General features: G+C 45.9%; 1 protein-coding gene across 1 annotated transcript in view; it reads left to right on the forward strand.

Annotated features, from left to right (window-relative positions):
* The window catches only part of PAH (phenylalanine hydroxylase), a 71,159-nt gene that overhangs the window by 17,992 nt on the left and 36,920 nt on the right, over positions 1–16,247 (forward strand). Inside the window, exon 3 of the mRNA XM_032645755.1 lies at positions 3,558–3,741. Within this exon, the coding sequence (XP_032501646.1) occupies positions 3,558–3,741 (184 nt within the window). The remainder of the gene's footprint in view (positions 1–3,557; positions 3,742–16,247) is intronic.

Below are 16,247 nucleotides of genomic sequence, written 5' to 3' on the forward strand. Positions count from 1 at the left end.
GAAAAGGTCCAGAAGCATGAACCTGTTTCCCACAATTCATCATATTCATTCTGTGTATCTATAGCTTTATCCACTTGTGACGAATCCCCTTTTAGGAAGATTTCCTCATGGATGGGAGCAAAAACGGGTTTCTGGTCAATCCTTGTTCAAATAGACTGTTCATTCCACTTTGCTTTTCTCTGGTCCCCACACCGTCTGCTCAAGAGTCCTGAGTAATCAAGTTGTTACTCAGCCATCTTGTATGCAGAAATTAAGTACTGGACAAATTGTGAAATTGTCTTTGGAATGTCTAACTCTAAACCTTTCTTGCCTCTGCTAAGATGTCCACGTGTATTAACACAAAGAATTCTTTCATTATCCCTCCCCCAAGGTGTGGTGAGTGTGTAGGGGTCAATTTTTAACCTGCATAGAGCCCTTGTTTAAAAATAAAAATTCATTTACTAAAAGGTAACTAAGATCATAATCAAGTTTGGAGGTTCATTTCTAAAGCCTCTCTTAGCAACCGAAGTTATTGGTGTCTATCTAACAATCCACACTATTAAACTGGAAAAACTCCACTAAGGAAATTTCATGCCAAGCTAAAGAGTTAATTGTTAACACATTGATTCAAATGGGAAAGGAGTCGTTTAAAAAATTTGGCTGGATATTCTTAGCCAGAAATTTCACTCACATTTAAAAGATATAATTTAATTTTCATTATATGCGTAATATTATAAGACATTTGGCAGATAACTAGAAGATACACATAATCTCGTCATAACTCATCATGACGCATTTCCTTCTAGTCTTTTTTTCCTTGGCCTGGGCATACTTTTTAAAAACATATTTTAATGATCACATATCTATATCCACCGTATTTTCCCAAGTGGCTGTGTCTTAACCACTTAAGACAGAAAGTTAAATTTTCATTATAAAAGTAATAAGTGTTGTTTTCAGAAAAGTTGAACTGTGATAAAAAAGAAAATAGAAAGGAGACAAAAATCACCCCTAGGCCCATCACCTAGAGACTGTCACTCCCATCCCGGAGTGCTTACGGGAGCTGTGTTTTGTGCATGTGGCTGTTGGTTCCTTTCTAATAGTTGCATAACCTCCACTGAATGATTACACTGCAGTCCACCTAACCATTCCCCCATTATGGGAATTTAGTCAGCTTACACATTGAGGTAAGAATTTTTCCCATAAGTTAGGTCTCCAGGATTATAAAGACCGAGTCACGGGGCACACGTTGTCTTATGGCTATTCCCAAAGTGCGAGTCTTCTCTCTGGAAGTGCTGTCACGTCGGGAGCGGTGGGGTATGGGTGGGGAACATTATCAGCCTGTAGTCTGCCTCGCCGGCCTTTTTTTCACTCCACACCCTTTCTCACCTCCTACGCCACCCGCCCTCCCACACTGTCTCGCAAATAACCACGCCGAAGGTGTGTGCACTCCTGGCTCTTGGCTTTGCTGTTTTCTCTGCTCTACACAAGGCAGAAATTGGTTATCTCTTCATTTGAAGTTTCAACTTAGGTAAATAGCGGGCGGAGCTTAACCATTCTCTATCATGATGAGCCAAGAAGGATGACACTGCTCTTGGCTGCGTTTAGGAGGTCACCTCTGTTTGCGTAAAAAGCTTTGGAGCAACCGCTATCTCTCTGGCCTTCTCTCCTCCACATACTCCGTCTCTAGTCGGGACTCCCACATTGGGATACCTGGTCAGGAGGTGTGTTCTCTGCAGCTGGTGCCCATAAATAATAGCTCCATCATGTACGCCTGAAAATCATGAGGAAGAAAGAGCAGGAAGGGTGCCTGCGTAGGAACGCTTTTTACTGTGTTTACCATACCCAGAGGTTTCATTTGGGGGGGGGGGGTGTTGGCATAATAGCAATAACAACGATAAAAGCTGATATTTGAGGGATGCTCACCGTTCTCTCTGGCAGGAAAGGCTGTGTGGTTAGAAGACCAATGTCTGAGATTAGAGGAAAAGGGTCTCCCTCTCCAGCCACTTTTAACAAAGCACCTTTATCTCTGATTTCATTTTTTACATGTTCCTTAACCTCTTCAGAGGTTTGTTGGGAAGGTCACAGAAAATAATTCTAAACTGTAAAGTGATATTCAAATGCGAAAAGGTACGGTTATTGTAATCACCCCTGTGCCCTTCAACCGTATGCCACTAACCATCAAGAAAAAAGATACACTTCTTGAACTACAAGGTCGATGAATTTCATTTCTTTGAAATTATAGAGTTATTCAAGTTAAACAATTTTTCTGGGTACATTTTGTCCATTTCAATGTTTGGAGCAACCCCCCCTTTTTTTTTATTTTAATAAAGTAAAGAGGCTTGGTTTTCTTCACAAAGAACAGTACTGTCAATGAAATCAGACTTTTGAATAAGTAGCAGATGAGTACCACACATTCAAATTTGAGGACCAATTTAAGTAAATAGTTCTTCTTAAATGACAAACCCCATAATAACTGAAGTACCACCAGCTAAAGACATTGAAGTTGAGACATTTTATTAAGTGAGTATTATTTTTGTGGTATTTAATGAATGCCTGTACATGAGCCTTCCCTTCTCAATGAGGCCTCGTGTGTCCGCTCTATTAAATACTGTAATCTCCCTCATTCCATCCCAGGACTGCCTGTTCCCTTCATCCTGCTCTGCTTTGTATTTTTTCCTTAGCCTTTATCATTATAATCATTATAAAATAATACACAAATCGGTTATCTTTTATGTTTGTCGTTTGTCTCTTCACAACTTGAATGGAAGCTTTATAAAGGAAAATATCTTTGTCTGTTTTGTTCACTGATATATCCCAACCACCTTGCAGAGTGATCAGTACCTAGTAGGTGCTACATATACATTTGTGGCATAACTTGAATGAAAAGTAATTATATAAAAATATGAATGATATTATACTGGATAATTTTAACTGAGCATTTACTAAGTACCTGGCAATGTGTTTGTATCATCTCATCCAATGTTTCCAACAAATTTATGAAGCGGGTACCATAGTACCACCAAATTGCAGGTGGAGAAATTGACGGTTAGAAATGTGAGAGTACATTTTATAAGGTCTCGTAGCCAATATAATTAAGAACTTTGATTTAAACCCAAGAAGCCTGACTCCTGTGGACTCTATTCAAGCAGAACAGTGTTGCTTGTATTTATTGATTTATTTATTGAGGTACTATTACTGAGATTCTGTGAGATGTCAGTCAGGAAAGGAGGTTTTCCTGTGTAAATATTTTTGGCAACCACTGACCCAATGAAATCTTATGTTTGCAACTCTAAGCCCTGAGCAGATTTCCACGTGATTAGATTCTGTGGCATTTGAACTATCTCCCCCACCTCTTGTGATTAGTTATTTGGTTTTGCAGAAGAAAAGGTAAACAACTTTTGCAGTGTTGAAGACTTTCTTCTATTCTTATATTTAAAAAACAAAAGACAAAAAAAAAAAAGAACTACTCTTCCTCATCTCTTCTCCTTTCGTTGTATTTTGCTCTGGTTTTGAGTGTTTGGTCTGTGTCAGTTCCAGTGACTGCCGCCTTCACATACTCCCTTACACCTGTTTTCTAGGAGAATGATATAAACCTGACCCACATTGAATCAAGACCTTCACATTTAAAGAAAGATGAGTATGAATTTTTCACCTATCTGGATAAACGCAGCATGCCCGCTCTGGCAAACATCATCAGAATCTTGAGGCATGAAATTGGGGCCACTGTGCACGAGCTTTCCCGGGATAAGAAGAAAGACACAGGTAAGAGACAGCAATGTTGCAACACAGATGACCCTACGTTCTCATCATAAAATAATGGCAAAAATAATCTCTACCGGGCTTGCCTGGCGGCGCAGTGGTTGAGAGTCCGCCTGCCGATGCAGGGGACACGGGTTCGTGCCCCGGTCCGGGAAGATCCCACATGCCGCGGAGCGGCTGGGCCCGTGAGCCATGGCCACTGAGCCTGCGCATCTGGAGCCTGTGCTCCGCAACGGGAGAGGCCACAGCAGTGAGAGGCCCGCGTACTACACACACAAAAAATAATAATAATAATCCCTACCCTGGAAGACCAGGATTAAGTGAGAGGATATAGGTTAGGGACTCAGACAAGTACCTGGCATATTTAGACATTTAATAAATGTTGTTTTTCCCCTTCCTCAAGATAGCTGTTTCTTATATTAGTTGTCTTCTGCTGCAATTTTCATATATTTTTCATTCGTGGATTATTTTGCTGTCAATTTCGTAATTTCTAGAGGTAGGATGATTAGGGTATCCAGGGTGCTTTCTATATAAATATAATTTCGAGACAAATTCTTTAGTTACCTCCATTTCATCTCATAGCCTCTCCCCAAGTCCTTCTCATGACATGTCAATTCTGGAGCTGGAGCTCCTTGGCTCTGTTCTTAGGTCTTTCACTGTCTCTCTGTCTCTTCCACTAGATTACAAGCTCCTTGTGGGCAGGGAGAGTCTCTTGCCTATGTTAATATCCTCAGAGTTTAGTACAGTGTTTAATATACAGCCCTCAGCAAATGCTTGTGAGCGATGGCTAAACAGAGCAGTTGTCATGACTTGTTCTGCCCCCTTATTTACTTACTGAAATTGCTACTGAGTCCAAACTTGTCCTGCTCGGGTCATGTCAGGCCAATAAATCAGGAGACCAGTTGTTAGGGCAAGGAGTAACGACTTTATTCAGAAAGCCCTCAGACCGAGATGATAGCAGCCTAGTGTCTCAAAGAACCATCTTACCTTATCGAAGAATTCAGGCCTTCTTTGAAACTAAAAAGGCGAAAGAGTTTGTTGCAAACTTCTTGGTGCAGGAATCCTTTGTTCTTGCAGGTGCCCACATAGGTCAGGTCCTGATATTCCTATAAACCTCCAACAAAACAAATACTGTTCTGCAACTAGTTATCCCTGTATGTATGAACTCTTAAAGGTCAGAGCCCTGAGAATAGGCTATCCTGTATATTTCAGGCTATAGGCAACATTCTTTTACAAAACGTGCAAAGCCGTCATGACCAAGCAGAAGCGACGGAGTACAAAGGTTAAAGTAAGAGAAACAGCTCTAATATGGAGTCAGATTGGTTCTTCCCTATTACAGAATGTAATTGATGTGCCCTGGAGGGGAGTAGGGCAGTGGAGCGAAGGAATTAGGAGTATGGGCTTGGGGTTGGACAGGCTTCAGTTCAAGTCCTACTTTTTCCACTTATTGGCTTTGAGACCCTTGACAAGTCTCTTTAACTGCTCTGACCTCAATTTTTCATAGGGCTTTTGTGAGGACTAAATGAGATCTTCCATAGTCGGTGCTTAGAACAGTGCCCAGCTGGATAAATGAGAGTATGTGATGGTTGTTAAATCGATGAGCCATGCTAATACGTTATTATTAACTAATACATTAGTTAATACTCTACATTAGGGATCATGCTTTGTATTGTGTAGTTCTGTTGGTTTTGGTAAATGCATAATGTCATGTATCCACCATTACACCTCATGCAGAATGGCTGCAATGCCCTAAAAATGCCCCGTTCTCCCCCTGTTCATCCCTCCCTCCTTATCCCCTCCCCCTGGCAACCACTCGTCTTTTTATTGTCTCCATGATTTTGACTTTTCCAGAATGTCATACATTATGAATATGGAATCATAGAGAAGATATCCTTTTTAGGCTGTTTTATTTTTACATTTAGCAAGGTTCCTCCATGCCTTTTTGTGACTCGATAGCTCATTCTTTGTAATTACTGAGTAATGTTCCATCGTATAGAGGCGCCACATCTTGTTTATCCATGGGTAAGGCTGTTAAACACTCACGTGCAGGTGTTTCTGTGGACGTAAGTTTTCGACTCATTTAAGTTAAATACTTAGAAGTGTGATTGCTGAGATGAACTACTTTTTTCCCATATAATCAAAAATTTTTTTCTACCGTAAAATCAAAAGCTTTTTTTCTCGCCAAAACATTGACGACTAGCTCAAGAGGATTTCAGGCTCTGTACCTGAAAATAGTATGTTAATAGGCAGAGGTGCTTTAAAATGAGACAAGACCCACCTCTTTGCATAGACCATTGAAACATTTTCCAAAAGACACCTCCGAGGCCATCCTAGGAGACCTCCTCTCTTCCTGCTCGTGTCCTCCTGTGGCTGTAATCAAGGCAAGGAAGTCCATCCTGGGCTTCTGCCTTGGCCAGGGGTGCTCAGCGATGCACGCGGTCTCTGGTCACTGGGGGCGCGTACTTGGAATTCCTCCTCAGATTAACCCTATCTGCCTTCCTTCCTCTTCCACCTCCCAAGTGAGCTGCTGCCCTGATGATGATGGCCTTCTCTCGCTTTTCCGGCCACCTGCTCCCAACAGGAGCCACAGGCCCTCAGGGCAAAGGGTCTGCCGAATCGTGGGTCAAGCTCTGTCTCTGTTCAGAGCAGGTAGAGGGCAGGCCAGCTGGGGCCCTGGGGTAGGAAGTCAAAGCAACTGACAGGCAGGCAGGCAGCCCCCTGGAGAGGCAGGGAAGATGCACAGAGATCAGCTGAAGGGCTGGCAGCCTGAACGGGAGGCTCAGAAATAGGATGTGGAAGAACAGTTAGGAGCCCAGACTCCGGAACCAGGATACACACTTGGTGTGACTTTGGGCAAATTACTGATCACCACAGTCTATCGCTGTATCATTTGGGAGTACGAGTCTCTGCCTCACGGGATTAATGAAATAACAGCAGTGGAGCATCGAGAACAGCACTGAGCGTGTTTAAGGGCTTAACAGAAGTTCTCTATTAGCATTATCATCCTCATTATTATAAATTATGACCTGAGCACGGGAGCCATGAAGAGCCAGCCTGTACGCAGCTACGTTTTCGGAGATTCTGGGACCTAGAAAATAACCTCACGTGTCAGGCGGCCCAACAGACTCCTTAATTTTTCATCATAAAAAATGGAAGCCGTGACTTGCCTTAAGGCACAGAGTGAGTTCTGTGCAGCTGTGGGCAAGCGGATGTCTCACACTGCTCCGTACCTGGCACTGTGCTTGGAGCTGGAAGGAGAGAGCGTCAGCACGGCCCGTCCCTCGTGAGCTCACAGGCTGGCGAGGATGACAGGACAGCCAGGTGAATACAGAAGAGGGGCGGGCGCTGTGATGGAGACACGTCTGGTGGAACTGGCCCTCTTCTCCACTTTTGACTCTGAGGACCCAGCAAGCGTGAAAGTGAAGAAGCCAACGTTCTGACACGGAGGCACCACGTCATTGGTGTTGGGCTCGTCAGAGGTGGCACGTGACACAGGTTTGATTCCCTGGTGGGGCTCAAAACGGCAGGGCGTTGATGTTTAACATTGGATTGATACTTTACCTCGTGAGGAAAACACTGCTCAGACTAACCCTTTAAAACAACACGTGTTTCTCGACCCTTATTTCTTTGGATGGCTGTGCACTCTGTCCCATATTGGCTGCCACTCCCTGACACGGTTTCCTGACCTTCATGTCCACGTAACGGACCGGCTGATCTCCATGCAGTGACGCTGAAACAGCCCAGTTTGGCACCTGCTGAGAGACACGGGCCCTTCGGGTTTCTGGGGTAGTTTTTGTGAACTGGAATCTGGGCCCAGGAACAGACCTTTTCAGGGGAAACAACCATCCTTTTGCAGAGTTGTTCTTTCCGTTGAACCCCACGGGAGGTTGATTGGAAGAAGGAAGGCATCATCATAGATCCGAACCTTTGATTCTTTCACTTGACAAAATGCCCTTTCTATCGAGGGGCTCAGATCTCAGGGGTGAGTCTGACAGCAGGTTGAAGGGGAGAGATCTGAACCCCTCAAATCAATTAGGCTAAACCACTTTCCATTCTGGTTTTCAAACCGTTCAAAAGGCCGTGTGGGCGCTAGAAAATGAAAGTTTTCAGTTTCTTAATTGCTAAATTTCCCCACCCAAAACAGCTTAAGGGAAGGCTAATTATGGTGACATGTTAAAGAAACCCCAACCTTCTAAAATGCGTCCTAGAGAAGCTGATGGGAGTTTAATAGGATTTTAATCCAGAGTCTTTTGAATACTTGAGGTCTATTCTCCGGCTACCCTCTCTCCTGATGACCTCAAATCCTTCTCCAACCCAACATGAAAGAGCATTAATATCTTCCATCGATCAATCTGCTAATCCTTTTACCTTTCCCTTTGAGTCTTCTGCATGACATTACATTGAGCGGGGGGAGTGGAAAATTCCTACATGGAGCCACATTGCAGCCAGGAGAAGCAGATGGACAAAATGACTTGGCTAGACAGAGGTGTAGGATCATCACCTTTTGAGAAATTTATCCGTTTGGCGTTATTTTCCAAGAGCAGTTGGCCATTGAGTAGATTTCGTTCACGCTGTGGTGGTGATTGTAAGGGTCTTGCTGTGGAAACAAAGGGAGTCCAGACTGCCAGGACAACTGCGATTTTCTGTGGGGAGTAGAAAGGCTATCTATCTATTTATTCATCTCTCTATCTACTACCTATATCTAGCCTAGGGGCTCTTATGATTTTGTCTTCTTATTTGGATGAATTCCTGAAGCAATGATTTAAGTGGAGAAGACAAAGATTTAATTGTGAGACGACAAAGTAGCATCACTATATTTATTCCTTCCCTCGTATATGCCCCTCTCCCCTCCCAGCCCTCTTGAGTTTTTCCCTTTTCTGCTTCAACATTGCTGCCGTGAAAGGCAGTGCCATGGTAAGTCTGCAGTTTCAGATCCGTCGTGGGAGGAGGAAGGGTAGGGTTCCTCGGAGGAGTCTGAAAAGCCCCTGGGATTTTGGGCAAAGTGGTACATGTGCACCTGCATGCATATTTTTTAGGAGAGAAGATTTTCAAAAGGGTCATTGTTCCCAAAGAGTTGCGACCCTGTGGAGAGAAGCTGCTTAGGGCAGGAGGGGGTCCAGATGGTCGGGGGTTTTCCCCATTTCCGTCACCTGTGCCTGCTTTTCCTCTCTCTCTCCCTCTGCTCCTCTGTTCTGTTTCCATCATCTTTCCTTTGTCCCCCTCCTCACTTCCAAACCTCCTCCCATGCATTTCACTCAGCCCGAAGTGTGCCTCAGGGCTGTAGATGTTCGTGGCCCTGGGCCTGCAGGAGACCCAGGGTCGGCATGTTTGTAAAGACACACAGGAATGACTGACAGCCTTTTCCAGTCTACCGGGATGCTTGCTGCCTGTGTCGATGTTGCCGGAAGTCCTCTGGCAGCTGGGGACGGGACTTCCGTTTGCACTCTGCCTCATCGAGACAAGCAGACTCGCCGCTGAGAGGATAAGCCCATTGAGGGGAGGGTGGCATCAACCCTGCAACTGGAAGCCGGTCCAGGGCTTGCTGCTTCGCAATCTGTTAGAGGCAGCTCCGTTCACTGGCAAGGGAAGATCCCGAGTAAATGCTGTGCTTGTAGCCAGTCTGTTTGCCAGGTCGCAGGGCTTCAAGCTGAGGAAGATCATAAGATTATAAGCAGGCTTTCATTCTAACAGGAATTCCTTATTTGCATGCCAAATCCAAACGATTTTCCCCTTAGGTTGTCTCGTGGAAGCTTCGCCACAGTCAACTCAGATAGCCAGGGCAACAGATAACGTGATTCTCACTCTCAGCATTAGGGAGTGAGACAGTGGTACACTTGAACCGTGGTGTGGATTTTGGAGTCTTCACTTTTCCAGTTCAGTTCCAGGGCTGTAGTTGTTTTGGCCAAGTTACTCGCCCTCTGTAGGCCTAGCTTTTCTCGTCTGTAAGATGAAGATATATCTGTGTGCCATTGCGGTTGTGTGGATTCTGTGATACACTTTGCACAATGTGCCTGGCATAAAGGATCCATGCAAAATGGTCAGTAAACTTGTCCCTGAGTCTTTTCTAAGGACACCCGGTGAATCTTACGGTTGAGGCAAAGCCAGAATCCCCAAACTCCTGTTCTTTGGTAAAGATAGGCCACCGTGATGTGCTTTTGGGATTGTGAAAATTACAAATAATTACACTGAGAACCCCTTTTCTGTCTGTGACAGGTGTGTTCCCTCGACTGAAGGGGTAATAAAGGAATATGAAATGATTTTAACTGAATGTCAAGTTGCCATTCATGCTGGATTGAGGGAGTATCACAGGAAGTCAAAAAGAGCAATTAGTTTAGAGTCGAGAGGCGGGATTTGGAGTCCTGTTCTGTACACTGCCAGCTAGGTTTGAATCCCATCTGACTCCCTGCCATCTGGGAGACCTCTTTACCTCTCCTTCCTCACCTGTGAAGTTGACCTAAGACCCACTTGGCCACCTTCTAGGGCTCATGGGGTCTTCGTGCAAGGCACTCTGCGTGTTAGGGTGTTTGATGGGTTGAGTTGAACAGGCCCTTGATATTATTCCTCCTTAAGCCTCAATAAGGGAGGAGCTTTACGATCTATAACCTCAGCTTAATGTCAGACTATTTGCCACCACCAGCTCCATCGGGTGGACACACTGACCAGGCTAATAACACAGAGGGAGTTGGTGGCAGTCACCCCCTCACTGGGGCCAGCCTCACCTCGCAGCCAGGGAGATAACTTCCTCTTTGGGAGGATATGGGGGGCCCTGGGAATGGTATCTCATTCCCAAAGCTGACTTCCTGTGAACATGGTTTGGACGCTTGACATTATCCACTTGGCCATGTGTTATATTGGAAATAGCCCTGGTCTAGGAAACAGCTTCACATTCAGATTTCCCGCTTTTTTCCCTCCCTCCTTCCCTTTTCCCCCCTCCCTTTTTTCCTTCTCTTCTTCCTTACCACCCTGACAACATCCATTACCAAAAGCAGTAACCTCTTTCTTGCTTTCATCCTCTTTGAAATATTTGTAGCCTTTGACGCCATTTTCCCCCTAGAATTCTCTTTTTCCTTAGTATTTTATGAATTACGTGGCTCTTACCTATTAAAATCCTGACGATTGGGGTTTTCTTCCTTTTTCTCTTACTACTCCTTCTCAGAAACCGGAGTCTGCTTTACCACCTTCTTCTCTTTCATTCCCATTTATGCCCTAGTTCGGTTGATCATTCATTCAACTCATTTATTGAGCATCCATTCAGTGGCAGCCACACGGAGGGATGCAGTACGGAAAACAACACACGTGGTGCCTTGACTCACATGTCCTGTGGTGTAGGAGGTAGTTGCTGTTTGGCCATGTCTATGCAGGAACAGGGAAGTAGGCGTGTGTCAGGAGCACCTCGAAGATACACTGAAGTCATTCTTGGGCATGGTGGGGAGAGGGGGAGCAGGGCCAAGGAGGGGCTCCTGGAGGGGGACAGACATATGGAAAAGGCTTTCGATGCATTCTGTTTGATCCAATGGAGGTTGACTGTAACTCCAGCTGTAAGTAGCCAGTAGTCAGATCTCAGGGCAACGTGAGCGCTCAGAAAACAGAATTCAGTATTTGGGAATATGGTGGACAACCTGCCAATAGGTAAGTTTATAAGATAAGTGACATCTTAAAAAGGCTATGAGAAAAAAAAAAAAAAAAAAAAAAAGGCTATGAGGAGGATAGCTCCAGGTTAGATTGGTGTTTGGAATAAATGCCCTTTTCCTTATTCATTATTTCCCTTGTATCTTTCACTCATTCCATCCATTTATTCATTTCCACACCATTTCACTCTTTACTTCCTGCTAGGTTCCTTTTATTCATCTGGTTCTCATTCTCATTTTGACATGTGGAAGGAGAGATCAAAGGCTTTGCCTGGGCTGTCAGTGATAAAAGTGGGCCCTGCCCTACCACGCCTGCACTCCATCCAGGAGGCAGGGACCAGCTTGGCTCCATCGGCCAGCGTTTGGGTCACCCGTTCTCGCCAAGACCTTCCTGAAGGGCGTTCCTTCTTCAAAAAAGAAAATAGAAGCTCCTTAAAAGGGAAAACTAACCCCCTCAGAAGTCTTCATCTGTTGTGATCAGCACAGCAAAGGCTTCTCTGCCCAGCTGGAGGCCATAGGAGGCTTCGGAGGGGACATCCAGGAGCCTGGGAAGAAGGGGTGCAAAACACCCTTCTATTTTGGGCCTAGGAAGCCGAGGATTTATGGCTCTCCCCGAGACAGCCTGGAGACAGAAGTCTGGGGCAAGCCTGGGTGCCTTGTTGGCGACACCCTGGGGCTGGTGGAGGGAGGGGGTTAGATAGGACCCAGGCTGCACCTTGAACTGCTATAAATTTAATGGGCCAGTTCTGACCCGCTGGGAAGCAGGCTCCAGCCAGGCCTGGGGGCTGCGGAAGGCTTTTGCTCAGGAACACCCCTGAGCCAGCCGCCCCTCGGCGCCCAGGCTGAGCAGTTGACCCCGACTTAATGAGACCACGACGTGGGTGTCCAGGGCCAGCTCTCCCTCGGGCTGCTTCCCTTGGAGCCAAATCAATATTTATTAATGATCCGCACCCCGCCCCCACCCCGGATGTCTCTTTCTTCACAGAGGGCCTCTGTTGCACCAGCCTGCCCAAGCCATTCATTAACTGCGGAGCCCCGCAGCCCGTGAGCCCGTGGAGGGGCTCACAGGGGCCAGCCCACCGCGGATGTATTTGCAAAGGTCATTAATGAGCTAATCTGATTTAACTTTTCAAAACAGAGGCCTGGGTCGCTGGGGTCAGTCTGGATTCCCGGCTTTGTGAGTGAGACTGGGTGGGAGGGGAAGGGCCTGTGAGTGTCACTGAAGAAGAGAAAGGAAATGTGAAGGTGTCTTTGAGGAACCGAGGACTTAGGTGTTAAATAGTCACCTCCCCTAAAGCCAGGGGGGCTCGGGATGGAAGGTGGTGAGGACCCGAGGCTGTCCTAGGGATTTTCTTCAAGCCCCTCTGAATTCCTGTGTTAGTTTGTCATCTCCTTCCCCTCTCCAGGCAGGAGAACAGAAATCTAAAGTCAAGGGCCGCTCACCTGCACCTTATTCTAAACCAGCCTAGCACAGCTCAGCGCACACGTTCAGGGCACAAGCTACAGGGTTCGGATTCCCTCCCAGCCGGTGCTGTGATCTTGAACAAGTCGTTTCCTCTCTCTGAGCCTCAGTTTGCCCATCAGTGAAGCGGAAATAATCGTGTCTACCCCCCTAGGGTTACTCTGAGAATTAAAACAGACAATGGAAGTAAAGTGCCTAGTGCAGCATCTGATGTATGGGAAGCTCACAAAACATGTAACTTGAAAAATAGGTAACTGTAACTTTGGGGCTGGGGAAATTAGAAGAGCCCAGGTGTCGAGGATGGAGACACAAGTATGAGCCCTGCCCCTGCCACCAGTGGCCTGCGGAACCTTACTTAACCGGACAAGTGTCCCTGGGACTTTTTTGTGAGAGGTTCAAGTGTAATGATGACACACAGGTCTACCTACTGGGGGTCAGTGGCTTCTCATCCTAACCGAAGAGTAGGTGAGCGCTTGGCTGCCGCACCTGTTTCACAGATGAGAAGCCAGAAACTCAGGAATCAAGGAACTTTGTCTGTGGGAGGGATGGGTAGGAAAGCTGAAACTTGAACGCAGACCTACCGGCTTCCAATCGGTTCTCTGCAGTCTCCTGCCTGTAGCACTTGCGGTCCGCACCCTGTTTTGCTTCCCAGCCGTGCTCAGCTGGGCCTCTTCCCCAGGCAGTGAGCCATGGCAGGACCTTGGTCCCCCCTGACCCCCCAACACCCAGAACTTGCCTCTCCTGGGTCTCATTTCCTTAAGCCCTGCTCGTCCCTGCTCCCCAGGCTGACAGCTGGTGAACTACTTCTCTTAATCGTCAAGCCCAGCCTGGGTCCTCTTTTCTACCACAGAGGCTGTACCCAAGGGCCTCCGGGAGACGACACCTTAACCTCACGTGAGGTCTGGGGAGGGGATGGGGGAACCGATTCAAAGGTAGCACTGGGCTGCTGCCTGGAGAAAGTGTGTAGCAGGCCCCTCCCCCCTTATTACCTGGCTTTCTCTAATGATAATAATGATCACGATAGTGATAATAATACCAAATACTCATAACGCATCTGTGCCAAGCACTGTCCTAGTCCTGCCTTAGCTCATTTAACCCTCACACACTCGGAAGTACATACTCTTATTATAGCCGTTTTACAGATAGGAACCTGGGGAACGAAGGGGTTAAGTAATTTGCACAAAGTCTCAACGTCTCAAAGTAGCAGTGGTGAGATTTGGACCTAGGCAGTCTGGCTCCAGAGTCTGTGTGACTATAGCCACAAAGCTTTGCCACTTCTCTAGCCTGCTCTGTTCTGGGCCTTTTCCACATGATGATGGGGCCCAGAAGCCACTGAAGGCCCCTGGACTTGGGTGAGCACCCCATGGCCTCGCAGTGCCCCCTCCCCTGGGGGTCCCTGACAGTCTCCCTGACTAGGTCCTGGGGCTTGCTAAGCTGCTTCGACCTTTGCCTTCTCTTTGTCAAGACTTGAATCCTTTGAGTCTTTGCAGCCCTCTCAAGTTCTCTGATATTCTTTTCCGCCAAGAGGTCTGAACCAAGCCATGTGGCCCAACTACAAAGTGTTTTCCCTTTGGAGGAGAGAAGAAAAAAAAAAAAAAAAAAAAAAAAGGTCAGCCAAAGCTGAAAATATGCTGCTCTGCTGCCCTCTGGCGTTCAGTTGGGAGCCGGCCAGCACACCCAGCTGTGAACCGAGGCGGGGACAACAAAGCTTCTCTCCGGAGTAGAGCCCTGTTTCTTGGGTGAGAGAAAGGGAAATGGTGGGGGCCATGCATTTTGGATGCTGAAGAAGTGCAGTGGCTCTACTTCCAGAAACAAGCGAGGCCGACACATTAACTGACTGGAAGTATCAATATATTTTCATGTGTCCCCTGGCCAGCCTCAGCCCTCCATAGTTGGAATATGAAACCCAAAAGGGACTACAGCGGCTAGTGAATCCCCCAGCTCGAATTTTATACAGGGGGAAACTGAGGCCCAAGCTCAGGAACGCTGGTAACATCAGAGCCAGATTGAAAAGGAGCTTCTAACTCCAGTCTCCCTTCTTTCCTCCTCTTCCCCTCCTCCTTTTTCTTCTTCATCATCATCATTAAACTTTTTCCCATCCTAATTGTAAACACCGATTGAGCACTTACTGTGTGGGCCAGTCACTCTGCTAAGATGTGTCCCATTTCCTATAGCATTTAATGTATGCAATGATGGCAATAATAGGGAATGACAGTTTTAATCCATTTCGTGGCTAAAGAAACTAAGGCTCTGAGCGATAAAATAGGCACTCAGTTACACAACAGAATAAGTGGTTGACTTCCTGGCCTCGCGGAAAGACTTTCTATTCTGCTCCCTGCACTATATTAACGGCAGAGTAAAAAGAAAAAAAAAATCCCTGGAGCTTGCGGCTGAATAATACTAGTACAGACGTACCTCTTCTGTTGTGCTTTGCTTTACTGTGCTTCACAGATTCTGTGTTTCTTACAAATGGAAGGTTTGTGGCTGCCCTGTGTCAGGCAAGTCTACTGGTGCCATTTTCCCAACAGCATTGGCTCACTTCCTGTCTCTGCGTCCCAATTTGGTAATTCGCATAATAGTTCAAACTTTTTCATGATTATATTTGTTATGGTGTTCTGAGATCAGTGATCTTTGCTATCACTACTATGACTCATTGAAAGCTCAGGTGACGCTTAGCATTTTTTAGCAATAACGTATTTTTAATTTAAGGTATGTACATTGTTTTTTCATACATAATACTATTGCACACTGAATAGACTACAGTATAATGTAAACATAACTCTTATATGTACTGGGAAGCCACAAAATTCACGTGACTCACTTTACTGTGCTATTCTCTTTACTGCGGTGGTCTGGAGCCGGACCCACAATATTTTCAACATGAGTCTGTATTTACTATGTACCAGACACTGTTCTCAACAAATCACACATATTAACTCTTTTAAACTTCTGTTGTTTCTATAAAGTATACTTTATTATCCCCACTTTACTTATGGGAAGACTGAGGCGCAAAGAGGAATAATTTGTCCTGGATGCCACAGAGGGTAAATATAGAGACAGCATTCAAGCCTAAGCCTGTGTGGCTCTGTTATCCAGGTCCTTAACCATGACCAGTCTGTGTCTCCCTGAGGCAAATAGGGAACCGGATCTGGGACAGATCTAGGAACAGACTCTGGCTATTACAGTCCCCTTGAGCCATGGCAAGGTCGTGTCATGTCTCTAGGACCCTCACCCTGGGGTCTGGAGCCACAGGATCTTATATAAAATAGTATCCCCATCTCCTTGCACTACTTTGTTCTTCTTCAGGAGCTACCCGGCATTGTTATATATTTAAATTTATTTATTGTTTATTCCTTGTCACCCTCACTAGAATATAAGCACCACAGGCATGAAGACTCCACTGTATTCACCTCTCAATA

Source organism: Phocoena sinus, chromosome 10 (genome assembly GCF_008692025.1).
Source record: "Phocoena sinus isolate mPhoSin1 chromosome 10, mPhoSin1.pri, whole genome shotgun sequence".
In the NCBI taxonomy this organism is placed as follows: Eukaryota; Metazoa; Chordata; class Mammalia; order Artiodactyla; family Phocoenidae; genus Phocoena; species Phocoena sinus.